Source organism: Motacilla alba, chromosome 17, assembly GCF_015832195.1.
Source record: "Motacilla alba alba isolate MOTALB_02 chromosome 17, Motacilla_alba_V1.0_pri, whole genome shotgun sequence".
In the NCBI taxonomy this organism is placed as follows: Eukaryota; Metazoa; Chordata; class Aves; order Passeriformes; family Motacillidae; genus Motacilla; species Motacilla alba.
Window position 1 is genome coordinate 7,165,451 of NC_052032.1, and position 16,356 is coordinate 7,181,806.

The 16,356-nt window shown below is 58.4% G+C and overlaps 2 protein-coding genes across 4 annotated transcripts in view; both read left to right on the forward strand.

Annotated features, from left to right (window-relative positions):
- The window catches only part of CFAP77 (cilia and flagella associated protein 77), a 59,501-nt gene extending 57,927 nt beyond the window's left edge, over positions 1–1,574 (forward strand). For both annotated transcript variants that reach the window (XM_038156401.1, XM_038156402.1), the window contains exon 6: positions 1,353–1,574. In XM_038156401.1, coding sequence (XP_038012329.1) covers positions 1,353–1,421 — 69 coding nt within the window. In that variant the 3' untranslated portion in view covers positions 1,422–1,574. The remainder of the gene's footprint in view (positions 1–1,352) is intronic.
- Positions 1,575–6,037: 4,463 nt separating this feature from the next.
- On the forward strand, positions 6,038–14,035 carry BARHL1 (BarH like homeobox 1). 2 transcript variants are annotated; one of them, XM_038156374.1, is made up of 4 exons: positions 6,038–6,556; positions 6,655–7,400; positions 10,537–10,759; positions 12,483–14,035. In XM_038156374.1, exons 2-4 carry the CDS (start codon positions 6,950–6,952, stop codon positions 12,775–12,777), a joined length of 969 nt encoding a protein of 322 aa, XP_038012302.1. In that variant the 5' UTR covers positions 6,038–6,556; positions 6,655–6,949; the 3' UTR covers positions 12,778–14,035. The 2 variants fall into 2 exon arrangements, with proteins under 2 accessions (XP_038012302.1, XP_038012301.1); XM_038156373.1 differs by having other exon boundaries at positions 6,038–7,400.
- Positions 14,036–16,356: the final 2,321 nt, after the last annotated feature.

Here is a 16,356-nt window from a genome sequence, read left to right on the forward strand (position 1 = left end):
GAGCTGGCATCCCTCACAACTTCCTCAAGGCTCTGCTCACTTTAATTACTGCCAGTTGTGGCTCAGCGGGACATTTCTCACCCAGGAGCTCTGTACTGAGACTGGAGTGAATAAACTGCTGTTTCCTCTCCTGTGGCATCACCCCCATCCCAGGCAGAAATGTCCCTGTGCCCAGTTCCCAGCACTGGTGGATGAGGGAGCACAACAGGAAGGCAGAGGAACACTCAAGAGAAGCAGCTCAGCTGTCCTTACCTGCAAGCACTGGATCTTTCTAAAAACCCCAGCTGCAAAGGAAAAACTGCTGCATATTTAATGGCAGGCTGGAGTTGGAACGAGCAGGGATTGTCCCTGCCAGCTCTCTGGGGTTACCCACCTCCTGCAGCAGCCCCTGCTTCTGCCTTCCCCACCTCTCCCTCCCCGAGAGGGGTTATGTCACTGCTGCTATTTGTGAGAGAGCAAAAACATCCAGAAACAGCTGTCTGAAGTTAGGCACTCCAATGCATATTTAAGTACCTGAACGCCTTCCTCCAGAGAGGGGGAATAGCTAAATACGCTTTGTTTGTCTTGATTAATGAGATCACTAGCAAGCTTTTCAGGGCAAAGACTGCTCTGTATTTTTACATATGCAAAACCTGACATCCAGCCAGCCTGAGCAGGGTGGATGGGGAAGTGGGAGGCAGCTCAGCTCCGGCAGATGTATGGCACAGGGAATTGTGCTGGGGGCAGGCAGAGCCCCCACGGGAAACACTCCAGTCCCAGTCACTGCGTCCCCCGTGCAGGTTTGCTGCACACAGCTGTGTGTGAGCCCCACTGCTCACCCCAAAGGGCCCTGGCGCCTTTCTACCCCCAGATCACTTCCCTTTTGTTTGTTGTCATGGGCATTTTTTCACCCTGTCCTCACTCAAAGGTGATTCCTGGGCAGCTGCCGCTTCTGTGTTTTTAGGGCAGGTCATGTAAGAGCCCCTGACCTCACCAGGGACTTCTCTGGGAGCTCTGAGCCCATCCTGGCCCCTCAGTGAAGCACCCAAGTGCTGTGTTGTAGAAAACAAGTCATATTTATTTCAGGGCCCACCTTAGGGCACGGCAGCCTTTGAAAATGTCAGACAACAAACACACCATAATAAAATTCCAGGGTGCTGATGCTAGAGCAGGAGAAGAAGCTCCTGAAGTCAATCAGAAAGCTACTCCTCATTTTAAGCAGGTTAAGTGTTTAACTTCAGCTGGAGACATATCTCCCAGGCAGGCAGAAGCCCTTGTGCAGTCTGCAGTCTCCTCCCTGTCTGTGCTTCAACCTATTTTCTGTGGCTGGCTCGTGGCTGTAACCAATCCTCTCTCTGCTCCTTTCCTCATAGGTTGAGCCTCATCTCAGGACTTTTCCAGACCCTGAATCCCGTCAAAAGGCTCTCAGTGCCTCCCACTGAGGAGTGCCTGTGAGCTCTCCCTTCCCCAGAGGGCCCCCACAGCAAGGATGGTGCTGGGCACAGCCCTTGGACCCCGGGATTCCACATGCAATAGACTTTCTCTCAGGTTTTACAGAGTTATGCTAATGCAGATATAGCCAAATAAATCATAAATATAAGAGGAACAATTCTGTCTCAGCCTGTTCATTGCCTTGTGTCAGATGCACAGCACAATCCTGACGATGCTCAGGAGCAGGGCAGTGCTCACACCAGCACAGCCCCACAGGGAGGCAGGACAGGCTCCTTCCCTGCTGCCTCTGGACAAATAGATTGAATGCAGCCATATCCTAGCTGATATCAAATCTGTAATATCTCATCAGGCCTCATTTCTCTGCCAGAAAAGCTTCCCATCAGTGCCTGATTCAGCAAACCATTGCCTGTGTGAAGGAATTCAAACAGCTGCTTTGAGTGCTCTGCCAAACTGGGCCTCACCACAGGCGATGCCTCTGCTTTCAGGTGGCTCCAGCCAGCTCCACACCCACCCTCCAGCAGCTGCTGCTGCCTGGAGCCCCTCAGGGCTGAGCCTCTCCAAGCACTCACCCAACAAACTCAAACTCTACCAACGCCAGCTCAGCATCACAGCACCCACAGCCACAGGCTCAGTCAGGAGCCAGCACATTTGGAATCCATCTTCTCCCAACAGAGCATTTCACTTCAAATAACACTTGGTTAAAAGTGCCATTATTTAAACTGTGGCTCTCCATTATTACTAAAGGAATAATTGATATCTCTTACGCAGTCTGCTTCTCACATCTACCATTACAGCTCAGAGTTTACCAGATTTTAAAGCCAAATTATCTCCCCATTTTCATATTCTCTCTCCTATTGGCACTTGGAGAGCTCAGGTGTGTTCACCCCAGAGCTCTGGGTGGTGACATCTGCTGTGCTGGGCAGCCCCAGCTGCATCCTGAGCTCAGGTGGATGTGCCAGCATGATTTTGCCCCCCACACCTTGGCACTGAGATGAGCCCGGTCCTACATAAAGCCACCAGCCAAAGGACCTGAAAAACCCATGCTGAGCTCAGGGCTCATTGCCCCTCGGATTTCCAGCCAAACCTTTAACCCTAAACCTCAAGGAGAAGAGTTCTTCATAGCATTACACTGCATTGCTCAAGATGAAACGACAAAGTAAACTGCAAAAGCAACTTTTTTTTACCCTTTTTTTTACCCCTCAGGACAATGAAGGCTCCCCAGGAGCTGCTCCAGCATTTCCCACATCCTCTCTTTAGGGCAGCTTGTACCTCAGCCTGCCCTTTCATAAGGAAGGAGCTGTAACAAACTCCCCCTGCCCAAACCTGAGCTGAGGGAGGAACAAAATCGCCTGCTCCACACCGGGAAAACCCTGGTACGTGGTTGCCTCTTTTTAGTACAGTCCTCTAAATAAAACCCATCTAAAATAATGAGGGGGATAACAGCAGGGCTTGCCAAGCTGGCAGAGGTGGATTATAACCAAAGGCCTTTCCCACCTCCCCAGGGAGGGAGGGAGGAAGCTGGGCCTTAAATGACTTGTCTTGCTAAAAATGACACTGGTTATGAGAGTGTGAGAAACCCAGGCACGAGGTTTGTCCTTCTGCCTGCCGGGAGGCACATCCAGCTCTCAGCCCAGGCACGGTGCCCTCCTGCAGCAGCCACTGGGCTCCCTGGGGTGTGCTCAGGGAAGGAGGCACCTCCAGAGGGTCCTGCCGGGCTGGGGAGGGCTGGCACAGCACGGTGTGAACCAAACCCCTGCAGAGCTGCCGGTCGGGACAGGCAACCAGCAGAGAGACCAGAAACCCGAAAATCATCCGACAAATACACAAAGTGCGTTCGGGAGACACCTCTCAGTGCAGCTCAGAGCCGACAGATGTGCCCTCGAAATGCCGGGCAAGGCCGTGCCCCAGATGTCCCCGGTGTCACAGCTCGGATGGGCAGCGGGGTACCCCTGTCCCGGCTCCCCCCGGCCCGGCCGTGCCCCGTCCGAGCCGTGCGCCGCCGTGTCCCGGCCCCCGCTCCTTGTCCTGCAGTGACACCCACCGGTAACGGGCTTCTACCGCCGCTGCAGCGGCCCCGAGCCGGGCCCGGCTCCTCCCCGGCTGCCGGGCCCCCCGTGCTGCCGCTCGCCCCCAGCCCGAGCCCTCTCCTCTCTCCCGAAGATGCTCTCGTTTGGTTCCCGGAGCGTCCCGGCGGAGCCCGAGCATCCCCCGCTGCTCCCCGGGCAGGAGGGGTTCCCCCCTCAGCCAGACCCTTCCGGGACACCGGGCTGTGCGGGAATCTCTGGATTAACCCGTGCTCAGTCACCGTCAGAGCTCAGCAGCCCCTGGCCCCGCTGTGAAGGGAACACCTGGGTCAGCCCTGCCCCTCGGCCCCAGGGCCAAACCTGCGCTGGTGCGGGAACCAGGAGAGCCCAGCCCTGTGCAGCAGCAGCAGCCGGCGGGGTGGGATGAACAGCAGCTCCCAAAGCTGCCACGGTCCGAAATCCACCCCTGGATTGCGACTGAGGCTTGTGAATGCAGTTGGCACCAGGGATCTCCTCTTGGCTGATTGTTTGTGAACAGGAACAGTCTGGAAATGGGGGTTTAAGGGCAGGCACGCACAGGCACTGCTCCCTGGTCTGTGCACAGGATTTCCTGTTTCTGCTGGGAGCCACAGAAAAATCCTTGGAACCCCACCTGTCCAGGGTCTGGTGATGTAGGAGGGACTCCACATATGGGCAGAAATGGGCACATTTCTGCCTCGGGGAGTCCAGCTCTGAAACAATTTAATGAAGCAATAGCATTAATAGTAATAATAGCAATAATAATCTTAGTGTCATTAGCACACAACTAGCAGTGCATCTGTAGCTGCTGGGAGCCCCAAGTGTGGCCTAGGAGTGACATATCTGTCCCCAGGGCTGGGAATGGCACTAAACAGAACCTGCTCTGGGAGGTCAAATCAAATACCCCCCAAAATCTTGCACATCATCAGGAAGTTGGTCTCATCCGGGGGCGTCCTTGTGGTTATTTGAAAGCAGGTGCTTTATTCAAGAGCAAGCCTCGCCAGCCCAGACCTGTCCCTGCATGGCTGATCCAAATCCTGATCCTAATCCCACTCCCAGCCCTCTGCCTTTTCCAGTCCCGTTCCTGGTCCCAAATAAAACCTCGGCGCTGGTTCTATCCCAGTGCAAATTTCCAACCCAAATGCGGTCTCCTGGTTGAAGGGGGAGGCTTCCAGAGCCCAGGAACCAACACAAACCCTGCGAGGAGCTGCCAAACCCAGTGCCATTCCTCACCAGGACCACTTCCTGCACACCCACTGCTCTGCTCCAGTCCAAAGGGACACTTGGCCCAGCCTCGGGGATGGTGGCCACTGCAAAAGTGACCTGGTGCCAGTCCTGGCTCTCTGCTGGGAGGGACGCAGCAGCAGGAACCTCTCAGCAGGGGCAGGGAGGATGAGCAGCCCTCAGCACGAGGTGGGGGCAGGCTGGGACCGGGGCTGATGATGCTGATTTTGTTCCCGGGCTTTTCCTCCTCTAAAGTTCTTTTGTTCCTCTGCCCCGATCGCAGCCGGCCCCGAGCTGCAGGGCCGAGGGCAGGAGGTGCTGGGGGCCCTGCCTGCGCCGCTGCCCGACAGCTGGCAGCCGGGCTGCCCCAGGGGGCTCTCCCCTCCTTGGTCGCCTCCAAGCTGCCGGCCAAGGGCGGCTTTGGAAGAGGGACAAGATGCAGCTGACTGGCCGGGAAGGTGGGGAACAGAAGAAATCGAGTGTTTGAGAAATAACCAGCGACATCACTTTAAAGTGACGCAGCTTCAGGCGCCCGGGTGTGGACATTTTCCTATCTCCGCGGCGAAGGCTCTATCCGCTGGAAAAAACCCTAAATAAACCCTCGAGGAGACAGCAGCCAGTCCGACCGCCAGGAAGGTGGGAATCCTGCGTGAGCCTGTCCCTCTCCAGCCCGGGAGACCAACAACAGCAAACCCCGACGGGGCGGGAGGGAGGAAAGTTGGTGTCTCCGGCAGAGCCGGGCAGAACGGGGCAGCCCTGCCTGAAGCCGTGGGGGTTTTATTTAAAATGCGATTGACGGCAGGAAAAAAATCCGCTCTGAGCGCGGTCCGTGCCCAGTAGCACCAGCAGGTACCGCTCCGGCAGAGCGATGCCCGCTCCTCGCCGCTCCGGCAGCGCTGGGCGAGGGACGCGGCTGCCCGGCGGCCCCCTGGACCCCTCTGCTCGGCCACAGCCCATTTCCAGGGCATGCAACGAAATTTGCACCTCCGAGGCTCATCTCGGGCTCAGAGCAGCCGCCTCAGTGCTGGGGGTACTGGGAGGTTTCGGTGCTTTTTCGTTCCTTTTTTTTTTTTTTTTTTCCCTTTTCTATTTTTTTCTGTTTTTTTTTTTTTCGTTTTAATTTTAACGCCCAGCAAAACTTTCCCTGCTCGGGAGGGACCGGCAGATCAGCTAATTGCGGGGGGAAGCGCGCAGAAAGCAGTAACCCCTCGATAACCCACCCAACTCACACCCCCCCTCCCTCCGCGGCTAATCATCCCATTAAGAGCCCCATCAGCGGGATAATGACAGCAAAAGAGGGCGGAAACCGCCCGGAAAGCGCGGGGATCCGGGCGACAATTAATTCCCGTTAATCAAGCTCCGAGGTGTCGCCTGTTGGGGAGTGACATCCCCCAAAACGCCTGGCGGCCAATGGGCGCGATCACACGGGCTGGGTGGGGGGTGCCGGGGTCCCCCAGCCGGAGCGGCCCGAGTTCGGCTTTTTCTCCCCATTTCCCCCGTTCCCCCCCGGGGAGGGCGCGGCGCTCCCGCCGCTGTCCGAGGTGCTGAAGGCTCCGGAGCGGCTCCGGCGCTGTCCGAGGTGCTGCGAGCTCCGGAGTCACTCCGGTTCCCGCCCCCCCGGTGCTGTCCGAGGTGCTGGCGGGGAAGGGGGGCGCCGCGGCGGCCCGGCGACTGGCCACCCCCTCCGCCCTCCCCTCGCCCTTCCCCATTGATTTCTGGATCATTAAGTGGTTAAGGCGCTGCGAAGCCTTCACTATCGATCGCTGCCTCCCCACCTCCGGCTGGGAGCCCCCGGGCTGCCCCCCAGCCCCGCGCCGCCGCCGCTCCGGGCACTCCGGGTGGGGTGGCCGGGACCCCGGGTGAGCTTGGGGTCCGTCCCCCCTCACCCCACCCCCTTCGCGGCCAAAGTTTGACTCTGCCTCCCTCTCCCCCCCCTCCTGTCTGTCTGTGAGTGCAGCTGGGCGCGATGCTGAAGACGGAGCAGCCCTGGATCTAACGCGCGGCGCCTCGGAGAGCCTTGCAGCAATTGTTGCCCGGATCCCAGACTGAACTTTGCTCTTCTTTTTTTTTTTTTCCTTTTTACCTTATTTTTTTTCCTTTCGTTTTTTCTTTTTTCTTTTTTTTTTTTTTTTTTTGTTTGTTTGTTTGTTTTTTGTTTTTCCCTCCTGTTATTGTCAATTCTCGTTACCAACCCGCTTCCGCCGCGCCCTCCCCGCCAATGCCCGTGTGAGCGCCGGCACCTCGCGGGGGCCATGGAGGGCTCCACCGGCTTTGGGATCGACTCCATCCTCTCCCACCGAGCCGGCAGCCCGGCCGTGCCCAAGGGGGACCCGCTGGTGGGGGACGGCCGGTCCCCGCTGGAGCTGAGCCCCCGCTCGGAGGGCAGCAGCGGGTGCCCCTCGCCCCGCTCCCCGGGCCGCGAGTGCCTGGAGGCGGCGGCGCCGCGGCCGGGCCTGGACGCGCATCTCCAGCCGGGGCAGGTCTCGGCTCCCTCGCAGTCCCGGACCGTCACCTCCTCCTTCCTCATCAGAGACATCCTGGCCGACTGCAAGCCCCTGGCCGCCTGCGCGCCTTACTCCAGCACCAATGGACCTCACGGCGGGCAGGAGCCGGCGGGCAGGATCCCCACCAAGCCCGGCGAGGATTTTAGGGAGAAAATGGAAAAAACCACCAGCAGCTCCTCCTCGGACTCGGAGTACAAAGGTAAGAGCGGCTCAGCGCGCTGGGCTGTGCGGACCCGCAGCCTGCGGCGGCCCGGGAGCCTCCCGGAGCTCTGGGAGCCCAGCCCCGCTCAGGGGGAATGCGCGGTCGCCCCCGAAATGACCGAGGGGTCGGCACCGACTTGGGGAAACTTGGGGTTCTGTGGGGTTCGGCCCGGTGGAAGGGGTTGGGGCAATGGGCGCTTCGTGAAACGAGCCCGGGGAATGCTCCGGGGCCGCCTTCCGCCGCAGAGATCCGGCTGTGCCGCTCCACCCGCCGGGAAAGGAGGAGCGGAGACGGATTTCTGCCTGCGGAAAAAAAAAAAAATTAAAAAAAAAAAAACAAACCAAACAAACCAAAACAGAACCGTAATAAAATAATCACGCTTTTGCCAGGTATTTGCCCTGCTCCGGTGAGAAACGAACAAGCCGCTCGGCGGGGTTTGATTCGATCGCTGTTATCGGGATTATTATTTTGGGAATCGTTCAAAACCGAGCAGTGCAGACAGGGAGCCCCGGGCCGCATCCCCAGCGCCGGCGGGGCGTGGGGCAGGATGCGGGGGCTGCTCGCCCCGGGCCGAGGGCTTCGGCCTCCCGGGCCCCCGCAGCCCCTTCCCGGCCTCCCCCTGCGGCACTCGGGGCAGGGAGAGGCACAGGAACAGCACGGGGGGATTTGGGGTCAGACCTCGCCCCTCGGAGCAGTTTATCCCGGGTGCCTTCTCCCATGCCACCCTCATCACCTCTGCAGAAAGTTTTCTCCGGGAAAACTGTTCGCCGGCTGTTTGCGAGGGAAAGGAGAGGGTATCCATCCAGCTGGGCGCAGAACAGGAGGTGATGGCACCTTGCGGAGCCGCTGGATTTGGGGGGATTGGCAGGAAAAAAAAGAGGGACAGGCTGAGCCCCGTCCCGGCTACAAATGCACCCTGGGCTCGCCCGGAGCCGCTGGGCTAAAATCTGGTTCATGGAGGAAAAAATATTCACCCAAGTAAGGCTCAAAGGCGGCGGCAGGCTCTGGACATCGCGGGGCGATTTTCACTGCAAACGAAGGACGGAGCCCGGGCTCGGTGCCGGGGCTGGGAGTGCCCCGGGGGGAAGAACCGGCCCCAGCGCTCCGCAGGGCCGGCGCTGCCGCCATCCCACCTTGGCTGCTCTCGCCTCCTGCACCCGGCCCGAATTCCTGCAGCCCTTCTCCCCCGGCCCCAAATCCGCGAAAGAAGCGAGGGGAGAGAAGAAAAATGAGTTCTCTGCATGGCCCTGAGCCTGGGTCCGGGGGTTTGGCTTTGGGTGGGGGTCGTGTCCCGCAGCCCCTCGGCTCCTCTCCCGTCCCTGCGGCGGGACAGCCACGGCCACGCTGCAAACGCCTTTAAATGGGGAAAAAAAATCCTTAGAATTGCGAGAGAAACACCGCTTAAATCGCGGGCAAAAAAGAAAAAAAAATATACCCAATGCTTAAATGAAAGGGGGGAAAAAGACTGTCTAAGCGGAGGGAAAAAAACCAAAAACCAGTTTCAATGGGGAGGAAACCACAGTTTAAATGAGAGTAAAACCCCCGCATCAATGGAGGAGTGAAGATCCCCGCTCCCAGAGCGATCCTTTTTGTGCCGCTTTGGAAATAGCCTTTCCTGGGGCAAAACGCTCCAGATTTATTCCTCGAAGGGGCTGCGAAGCTCGGCCTAACTCCCAGCGGCCAAAGTGCCGGAAAAACCTAATTTTTTTTTTTAATTTTACATATATATATTTATTTTTTTAAGCTAGGAGTAGCCAGGGGCCGGTCCGGACCGAGCAGGGAAGCCATCGCCGCCGCTCCTGCGGCTCTTGGGCGAGCAGGAACTTTTTAGGAAACGAGGATCAGCCCAGGGGCCGGGGGGGATTTCCCTCCTCGGGATGCCAGAGGCCAGACCCGCTTTACTCCGCGAAAAAGTCTTACAAACTTTGGGGCCGTTCCCGGGAGAGAGCGGGGCCGGCCCCCCTGGCCGGTTCCGGCGGGTCGGGGCTGCCGCTTCCCCGGGAACCGGGACCGGATCTCCCGGCCCGAGGATCATCCCCGGCTCGTTCTGCCTGCTCGGCCAGAGCCAGGGTTTCTGGTTGAAGGGTTTCACTCCCCGGTGGCTCAATTAACCGGATTATTGTCTTCCTACAGAGAGAAATCAGCTCGCGTTCGGCTCCAGCCTTGTCCCTCCTCGCCCCCGCCACCAGCAAATTTTACATAAACCCCTGTAAAAAAAATATAAAAAACCGCAAACGCAAACGCCGCCGATTTGTATAAATCGAACCTATTTGCTCCATAATCTCCTCCAGGAGGGTGGAGAAGGCGAGCACAAGCAGGAATTCATTTTTCCCCTTTTATTTTTGTTGCTGCTCCGTAATTTTCACATCACCTTCCAACATTTTGAGGCGTAAATTCCCGCATCGCTCCGCCGGCGCGTATGTGCGGACCGCGCTAACGAACCGGCACCAAGCCCTCTCGTTCGGCCTTTTTTAAGGATAAATAGCAGGGTTAAACAGGGGTTTGCCAAGTGCTTTCCCCGGTATTTCGTTGTGCGCCCTGGAGAAGGGAGGTTTGTGGCGTGCCCCGGCAGCATCCCCGGGAGGACGGAGCCTTCTCCGCGGAGGGGAGAGGCAGGATCAGCACGGCACCATTCCCCTCCAAAAAATGTGGGCTCGCAATTTTCGGTTTTGGTTGGTTTGTTTTGGTTAAAAAAAAAAAAAAAAAAAAAAAAAAAAAAAGGAAAAAAAAAGAAAAAAAAAAAAGAGAGAGAGAGAGAAAGCTGGATAGAAAAAGAAGGAAATAAAAAATATCCAAGAAAGCTTTTGAGTTTGGGGGAATACGCCCAGAGGAAGGTCCTGCCCCGAGAGAAATGAGGGGTTAGGGGGATCAGGGGGCTCTGGGCAGGAGGGCGGCGGGGCCGGGCCGGGGGTGTTCTCGGCGCAGTCCAACGCTCCTGCTCCGATCCCAGACCCTCGGGACGGGGAAAAGCCGGGCCCGGCTCGGGGAGTCCCTGAGTTCCCTCTGGCAGCCGGGGTTAGAATTTACGGGGGTGCAGAGCGAATGTGCCGTGAGCCCCACTCGGAGCCGAGCCCTGCGCTGGGTAATTCCCTTCCTGCCCTGACCTGGCCTCTTTCCCTCCCTCTCGGCTCAGTGAAAGAAGAAGGGGACCGAGAGATCTCCAGTTCCCGGGACAGTCCCCCGGTGCGGCTGAAAAAGCCGCGCAAAGCCCGCACCGCCTTCACCGACCATCAGCTGGCCCAGCTGGAGCGCAGCTTCGAGAGGCAAAAATACCTGAGCGTGCAGGACAGGATGGAACTGGCCGCCTCCCTCAACCTCACCGACACGCAGGTGAAAACGTGGTACCAGAACAGAAGGTAAAAATGCGCCGCTCCCTCCTGCCCACAGCGCCGGGATCCCGCCCTGCTCCCCTCCCCGGCCGCGCACCCCGAACCAGGCAGGGCTTTGCACCCCACAACCGCCCCGTCCCTCCGGCACAGGGACAGCGGCGATGTCCGGCCCGTCCCCGCCTCTCCCGGGGACTTTTACCCCAAAGCCAGGGGGAAAAGGCGATGCCGAGGCAGGGCGGGCGTGGGGCGGCAGGGGGCAATCCGTGCCCCCGGCCCCGGCAAGGCGAGGAGGCAGGAGCGGGCTTCCAGCTAAACACAACAGCATAACACATCGGCCCATTAATAATGGATACCAATTACTGCTTTGGGCATCAATAATTAACACCCTTTACAGTAATTACACAATTATTATTATGATGAATAATTTACTGGTGGAAATAGGTTTAGCGCTTCAGCGACAAATCTGTAAAAGGGCTGGCGACGCGGTGGCTTCGGTGGGTTTGTCCCGACGTCGCCAGCCCCGGCCATTGCCACCGCCACCAAGCGAGGGATCCCCGGCCGCACCCCCGCCCTGTCCTCTCGCTCGTTCCAGGCTTTTACCCTCCCTCCCCATCGTTTCCAGTCCCATTTCTCCATCTGCAAAGATTCCCCTACGCCGGGGATTTGGGGAAGTTTAGGGGTGGTTGGGGACGCTGTGATCACCCCTCCTCTCCCCAAATCCCTCCTGCAAGGACACGCCGGAGCCGAAACTGCGCTCCCAGCCCTTCCCCGGGCAGCCCGGCCGGCCGGCGGCGAGATCCTGGGGCCGGGCTCCTCCACGAGATCCGGCACACACACATGAATATATATATATATATATATATATATATTTGTGTATACATTTATATTATATATATATATTTATATATATATTTATGTATACATATATATATATACATGCCTATACCGATATATACGCATAGAAAAAACATACACTTACATACGTACATATACATATATATAGATGTATATATGTGTATTTAGACACAGATATATCTATCTATATCTATGTCTATATATACAGATATACACACACACATATATATATACAAATATACACATTATATACATAGATATAGATATATGTATAGATATATAGATATACAGATATGCCGCAAACGAATTCCCCGGGACCGTGCCCCTCGCCTGTCCCCCCGCGGGACTCCCGGAGCCTCCCGAGCGGCCGGGCCTGGTGCCGGCAGCCCCGGCCGGGGGAGAGGGTCCCGGAGCCGCCGCGGCTTCGGGCCGCAGCATCGCGGTGATCGCAGCATCCGCGCTCAGCTCACGGATCCCCCGTGCCCTCCTCGGGTCGTGTGACACCCTGGGATTTACACCCTGAGGAAGGGACTGAGTTTCTGTCGCGATTTGTGTCGCCGGGATTCACATCCCGCCGTTGGCTCCCAGCCGGGCTGTGCGTCCGGTGCCTCCGGGAGAGCTCCGTGGGCGCCCACACCGGGCTGCGGCGGGACAGCCAGGGAGATGAGCTCCCTCCCCCCACTGGCAGGGTCTGCATCCCATCCCGTTAAATCCCATCCCATCCCATCCCTGCCCTGCGGGAGAGGCCGGCCCTGGGAGCCAGCGGCGGGAGCGGGGATGCGCAGCGAGAGCAGAGCCCGGGGAAAGGGGGTGTGCAAAGGGTAAAAAGAGCCCGGGAGCGGCTTTGGGAGCCTCCCTCCCCTCCTTGACCCCTTCTCTCGACTTGCCCCCCCAGGACCAAGTGGAAAAGGCAGACGGCGGTGGGCCTGGAGCTGCTGGCTGAGGCTGGCAACTACTCAGCCCTCCAGAGGATGTTCCCCTCGCCCTACTTCTACCCGCAGAGTTTGGTCTCCAACCTGGACCCCGGCGCCGCCCTCTACCTGTACCGCGGACCCAGCGCGCCGCCCCCCGCCCTACAGAGACCCTTGGTGCCCCGCATCCTCATCCACGGACTGCAGGGCGGCAGCGAGCCCCCGCCGCCCCTGCCCCCGCTGCCCGGCGTCCTGCCCCGGGCAGCGCAGCCCCGGTGAGCCCCGGCCGTCCGGGCAGCCCCTGCGGCACCCACCGGGCCGAGGGGGCTGGAGGGGGCCACCCCACACCTCTGGGGCCGCGAGCAAGAGACAGACTGCCGCTCATCCCCAAATATATATATATATATATATATATAAAATTATAAATGAGACCACCCCCTCCTTTTTTAAAATAATATATAAAGAATGCAAGGATCAAGGACAGGCTTGGCAGGACGGAGCCGGCGGAGCTGCCCCTCGCCACCTTTACCCCCGTGTGCCCCCGAGGGGCAGCGGGGCCGCTGCGTGTCCCCCACCCCGGCCTGGGACGGCGCCAGGAGCACGGGCGGGGGTCGGATGCTCCGGGGGGGCTTCGCCTCTCCGCCCCCTCCCCAGGAACAGGCAGGGGAGCCGAGCCACACCTGCCACGGGCGGCTCCGGGGAGACCCCTCCCCGCTTTCTCCGCTCCCCCGGCCTGGGGCAGCGCTGCCGCCGCCGGGAAGGAGCGCGGGGTGGCCCGGGCCGATGGCCCCAGCGAGACTTTGGGACGTCGCTAACTTAAACTTAAACAAAACAAAACAAAAAAAAAATTAAAAAAAAAAAAGAAAAAAGGAAAGAAAAAAAAAAGCGGTGGAATGTAAATACGGTGCAAAATGTATATGAATTATTTATTTGTGAACCCTGAGGGCGTATTTGTGTAAGTGATTCTTGTCAGTCTGTATCCCGGGGCCGGCCCGGCCGGGCGGGGGGCGCGGGGGGGGCTCGGGGAGCCGCGGCCGCTCCCGCTCCCCCCTTTTTTAAATGTGGAAATAAAACTTCTTTACAAACAAACGGCTCTCGCCTCCGCCGGCCCCTTCTTCCCCTCCCGCTTGTTTGCCCTGGCGGAACGGCCGCCGCCGAGGGGAAGGGAAAAGCAGAGGGGAGTTTTCCCACCTCCCATCGCACGGGACCCCCGCTCCCTCCCCCGGGGCTCGGTGCTCCCCCGGGGCTCGGTGTCCCCTCGGTGTCCGGTGTCCCCCCGGGGCCCGGCTCCAGTGCCGGCATGCGGGAGCGGCGGGGGAACCGGGGCAGCCCGGCGCGGTGATAGCCGCGACTCCGGTGAATTAATAACGCTAATCTTAAGTGTATAATTGCCTAAGTGCTTTAAATGATCGCTTTGGAAAATGGATTGTTTCCACCCTTTAAAAGTGTCGCTCGTCTGGCCGCGGCCGGCGGGCCCGGCAGCTGGTGCCCGGGACAGCCGGGCAGCGGCTCGCCGGCTCGGGGAGCCGACAGATGGGCTGCGGCTCCCCCCGGCCCCGGCCGCTCCCCCGGCTGTCTGCGGAGCCCCCCCGGCACCCAGCCGCCCTCCAGATCCCCCTCCCCGGCTCCCCGGGCCGGGTCCCAGCCCGGTGCCCCCGGGCCGGCTCCGTCCCGGGAGCTTTGGCCCGGCAGCCCCGAGCCCCGCGATTGTCGGCTCGGCCAAATGCACAGCCACGCCTGGGGACAGAGCCCCCGGCCTTTGTGGACGGGGCCGGCTCTTTGCATGTGAATGGCGGAGTTTGGTAAATCCCCGGGCCTCGGCTGGGCGAGGAGGAGGAGGAGAAGGAGGAAGGGGGGTCGCTCCCAGCTCGGGGTTAATGAAGTGGGAAAGGAGTCTTTCAGAGAGGCCTGCAAACAACCCCCTCCCCGGGCAACAACCCCCGTCCCAAATCCTACATGGATTGACTTAAACCCAGGGGATAAGTGCTTTAAATTAATCTCATTGAATAAGAATGAGGCCAAACAAAACTCTTTAAAATCATATTAAAAATCTATCAAAGGACAACTTGCAGTGGGTGTGCTTTTCATTTTGTGAGCGCAAAGGCAAGGAGCATACAGCAACCTTCCTCCCATTTACACAGCAGGAATGTGAATCAAAGACATTCTCTAATATTTAATTGTCCTTGTAGCCGTAGCGGATTCCTCCTCTTACATTAATGAAGTACAAGGCTTCGTTACACGTTTGTAATTGTGATATTTAAATTTACCGTTTCACATCTGGAAGGAGCTGGAAACTCCCCTGTGCCAGCGGGTCTGAGCCAGCACCATAACACAGAGCCAGGGTCCGGTTTGTGCTGTGAGGATGGTGGGAGAGAGCAGGACAGAGTCCCGAGGAATCCTCTGCCCTGGGAAGGGGAATGGCTGTGCCGGGCATGGTGGGAAGGAAAGAGAGCAGAGGGGACAGGAGGGCTGGAGCCGCTGCTGCCAGGGAGATCTCACAGCAGAGTCAAGCTTCAAGATGAAACAGTTTAGGGAAGACACCACAAGCTCTAAGCAGAGAGCACATATGAACAGCATCACGTGTGGGAGGATGTCAGCAGCCTCAAAACCTGCTGGAGGACCAACCTCACCTCCAGCCTGCGTGCAGGGACTGAGATGGGAGCTGGTGTCCCACAGCAGAGCCCACCAGCACTGGCCCTGCACCTACAGCAGCCCCTGAGCAGGCTGGAAATGTTTCCAGAGGATGGTGCCAGGTGGGCACAATCCTGGCAAAGCCCCGGGGTAGGACAGGCTGTGCTGGCTTGAAATGATATGAAGCAAAAAAATGGAACAGTAGAGAAGCACCACTCCCAGCAGGGAAACCTTTGGGTATTGCAGCAGGGATTTCTCCAGGGTGCAGAGCCCAGCACACAAGCTGCTGCTGCGGGTCAGGTTCTGTCAGCTCCAGGCTCTGGATCCAAAGAGTGCAGTGGGTTTGCCAGAGCCAAACACAGTCCTGGCTCTCAGGTCCCTTCCAGGCTTTTACCCAGCTCAAGGGCCACCTTCCTCCCCTCCTGGCACAGCTTTAAGCAGGACCAGCACCCCAGAACAGCCACAGCAAGAGCTGCTCTGCTGGACAAGCCAGCACACAAAGTCACTGCAATCAGCAGAATTGTTTCTAGCCAAGATACTCCATGGCTTCATCCCAGCACCAAACCAAACGATGTCAGAATGGAAAGCCCAGAGCACTGTGGCTTTTCCTGGCCTCTCCCAGGTTCATGGAGAAAACAAGGTGTTGTACACAGAGAGGTTCTGCTGCTCTCTACCCTGCCTAGTTATGGTGTTCTCAGCAGCCAGGGACCAGGGCTGTGTCCCGTGTCTGACCCAGCCCCTGGTGTACAGCTGTGACCCTTGCCCCAGGGTGACCTCCTTGCTTTTCCCTAATCCACAGCCTTGCAGTGTGAGCCCAAGATGCTCCAGCTGCAGAGGAGAGGAGGATGTGAGCTCTACCACGGAGCCAGAAGAGAGCTGAGAACACACAAGAGCATCTCCTGCAGTCTCATGGTGTGAGAGCAGGGAAGGCAAGCCCAGCTAAGCCCTGCTCTGACTCACAGGCAGCTTTGTAGAAAAGTTACACAGTGCCACTGTTTCCAGACCAAACCCAGGGACTTCGGGCTGCAGGGCAGTGAGGCCCCTGCCCTCCACCACTACCCAGAGAAGCAAACAGGACCAAAGCCAAAACCAAAGCTGCAGTTCCACCAACACTGCCAAACCCAGCTCCCCTCCCCTGCCAGCTGTGCAGGCAGCTCCCACCCAGCCAAGCCCCTTCAGCACACACCACCTACCTCGGAGCAAGAGGGGACAATCCAGGAGAAGTTC

Excerpts from the sequence above, each read along its gene's own strand:
- BARHL1 (XM_038156373.1), top strand. The coding sequence starts at position 6,950 with ATGGAGGGCTCCACCGGCTTTGGGATCGACTCCATCCTCTCCCACCGA. Across the intron at positions 7,401-10,536 it reads CTCGGACTCGGAGTACAAAG|TGAAAGAAGAAGGGGACCGA; the intron begins GTAAGAGCGGCT and ends CTCTCGGCTCAG. Across the intron at positions 10,760-12,482 it reads ACGTGGTACCAGAACAGAAG|GACCAAGTGGAAAAGGCAGA; the intron begins GTAAAAATGCGC and ends TTGCCCCCCCAG.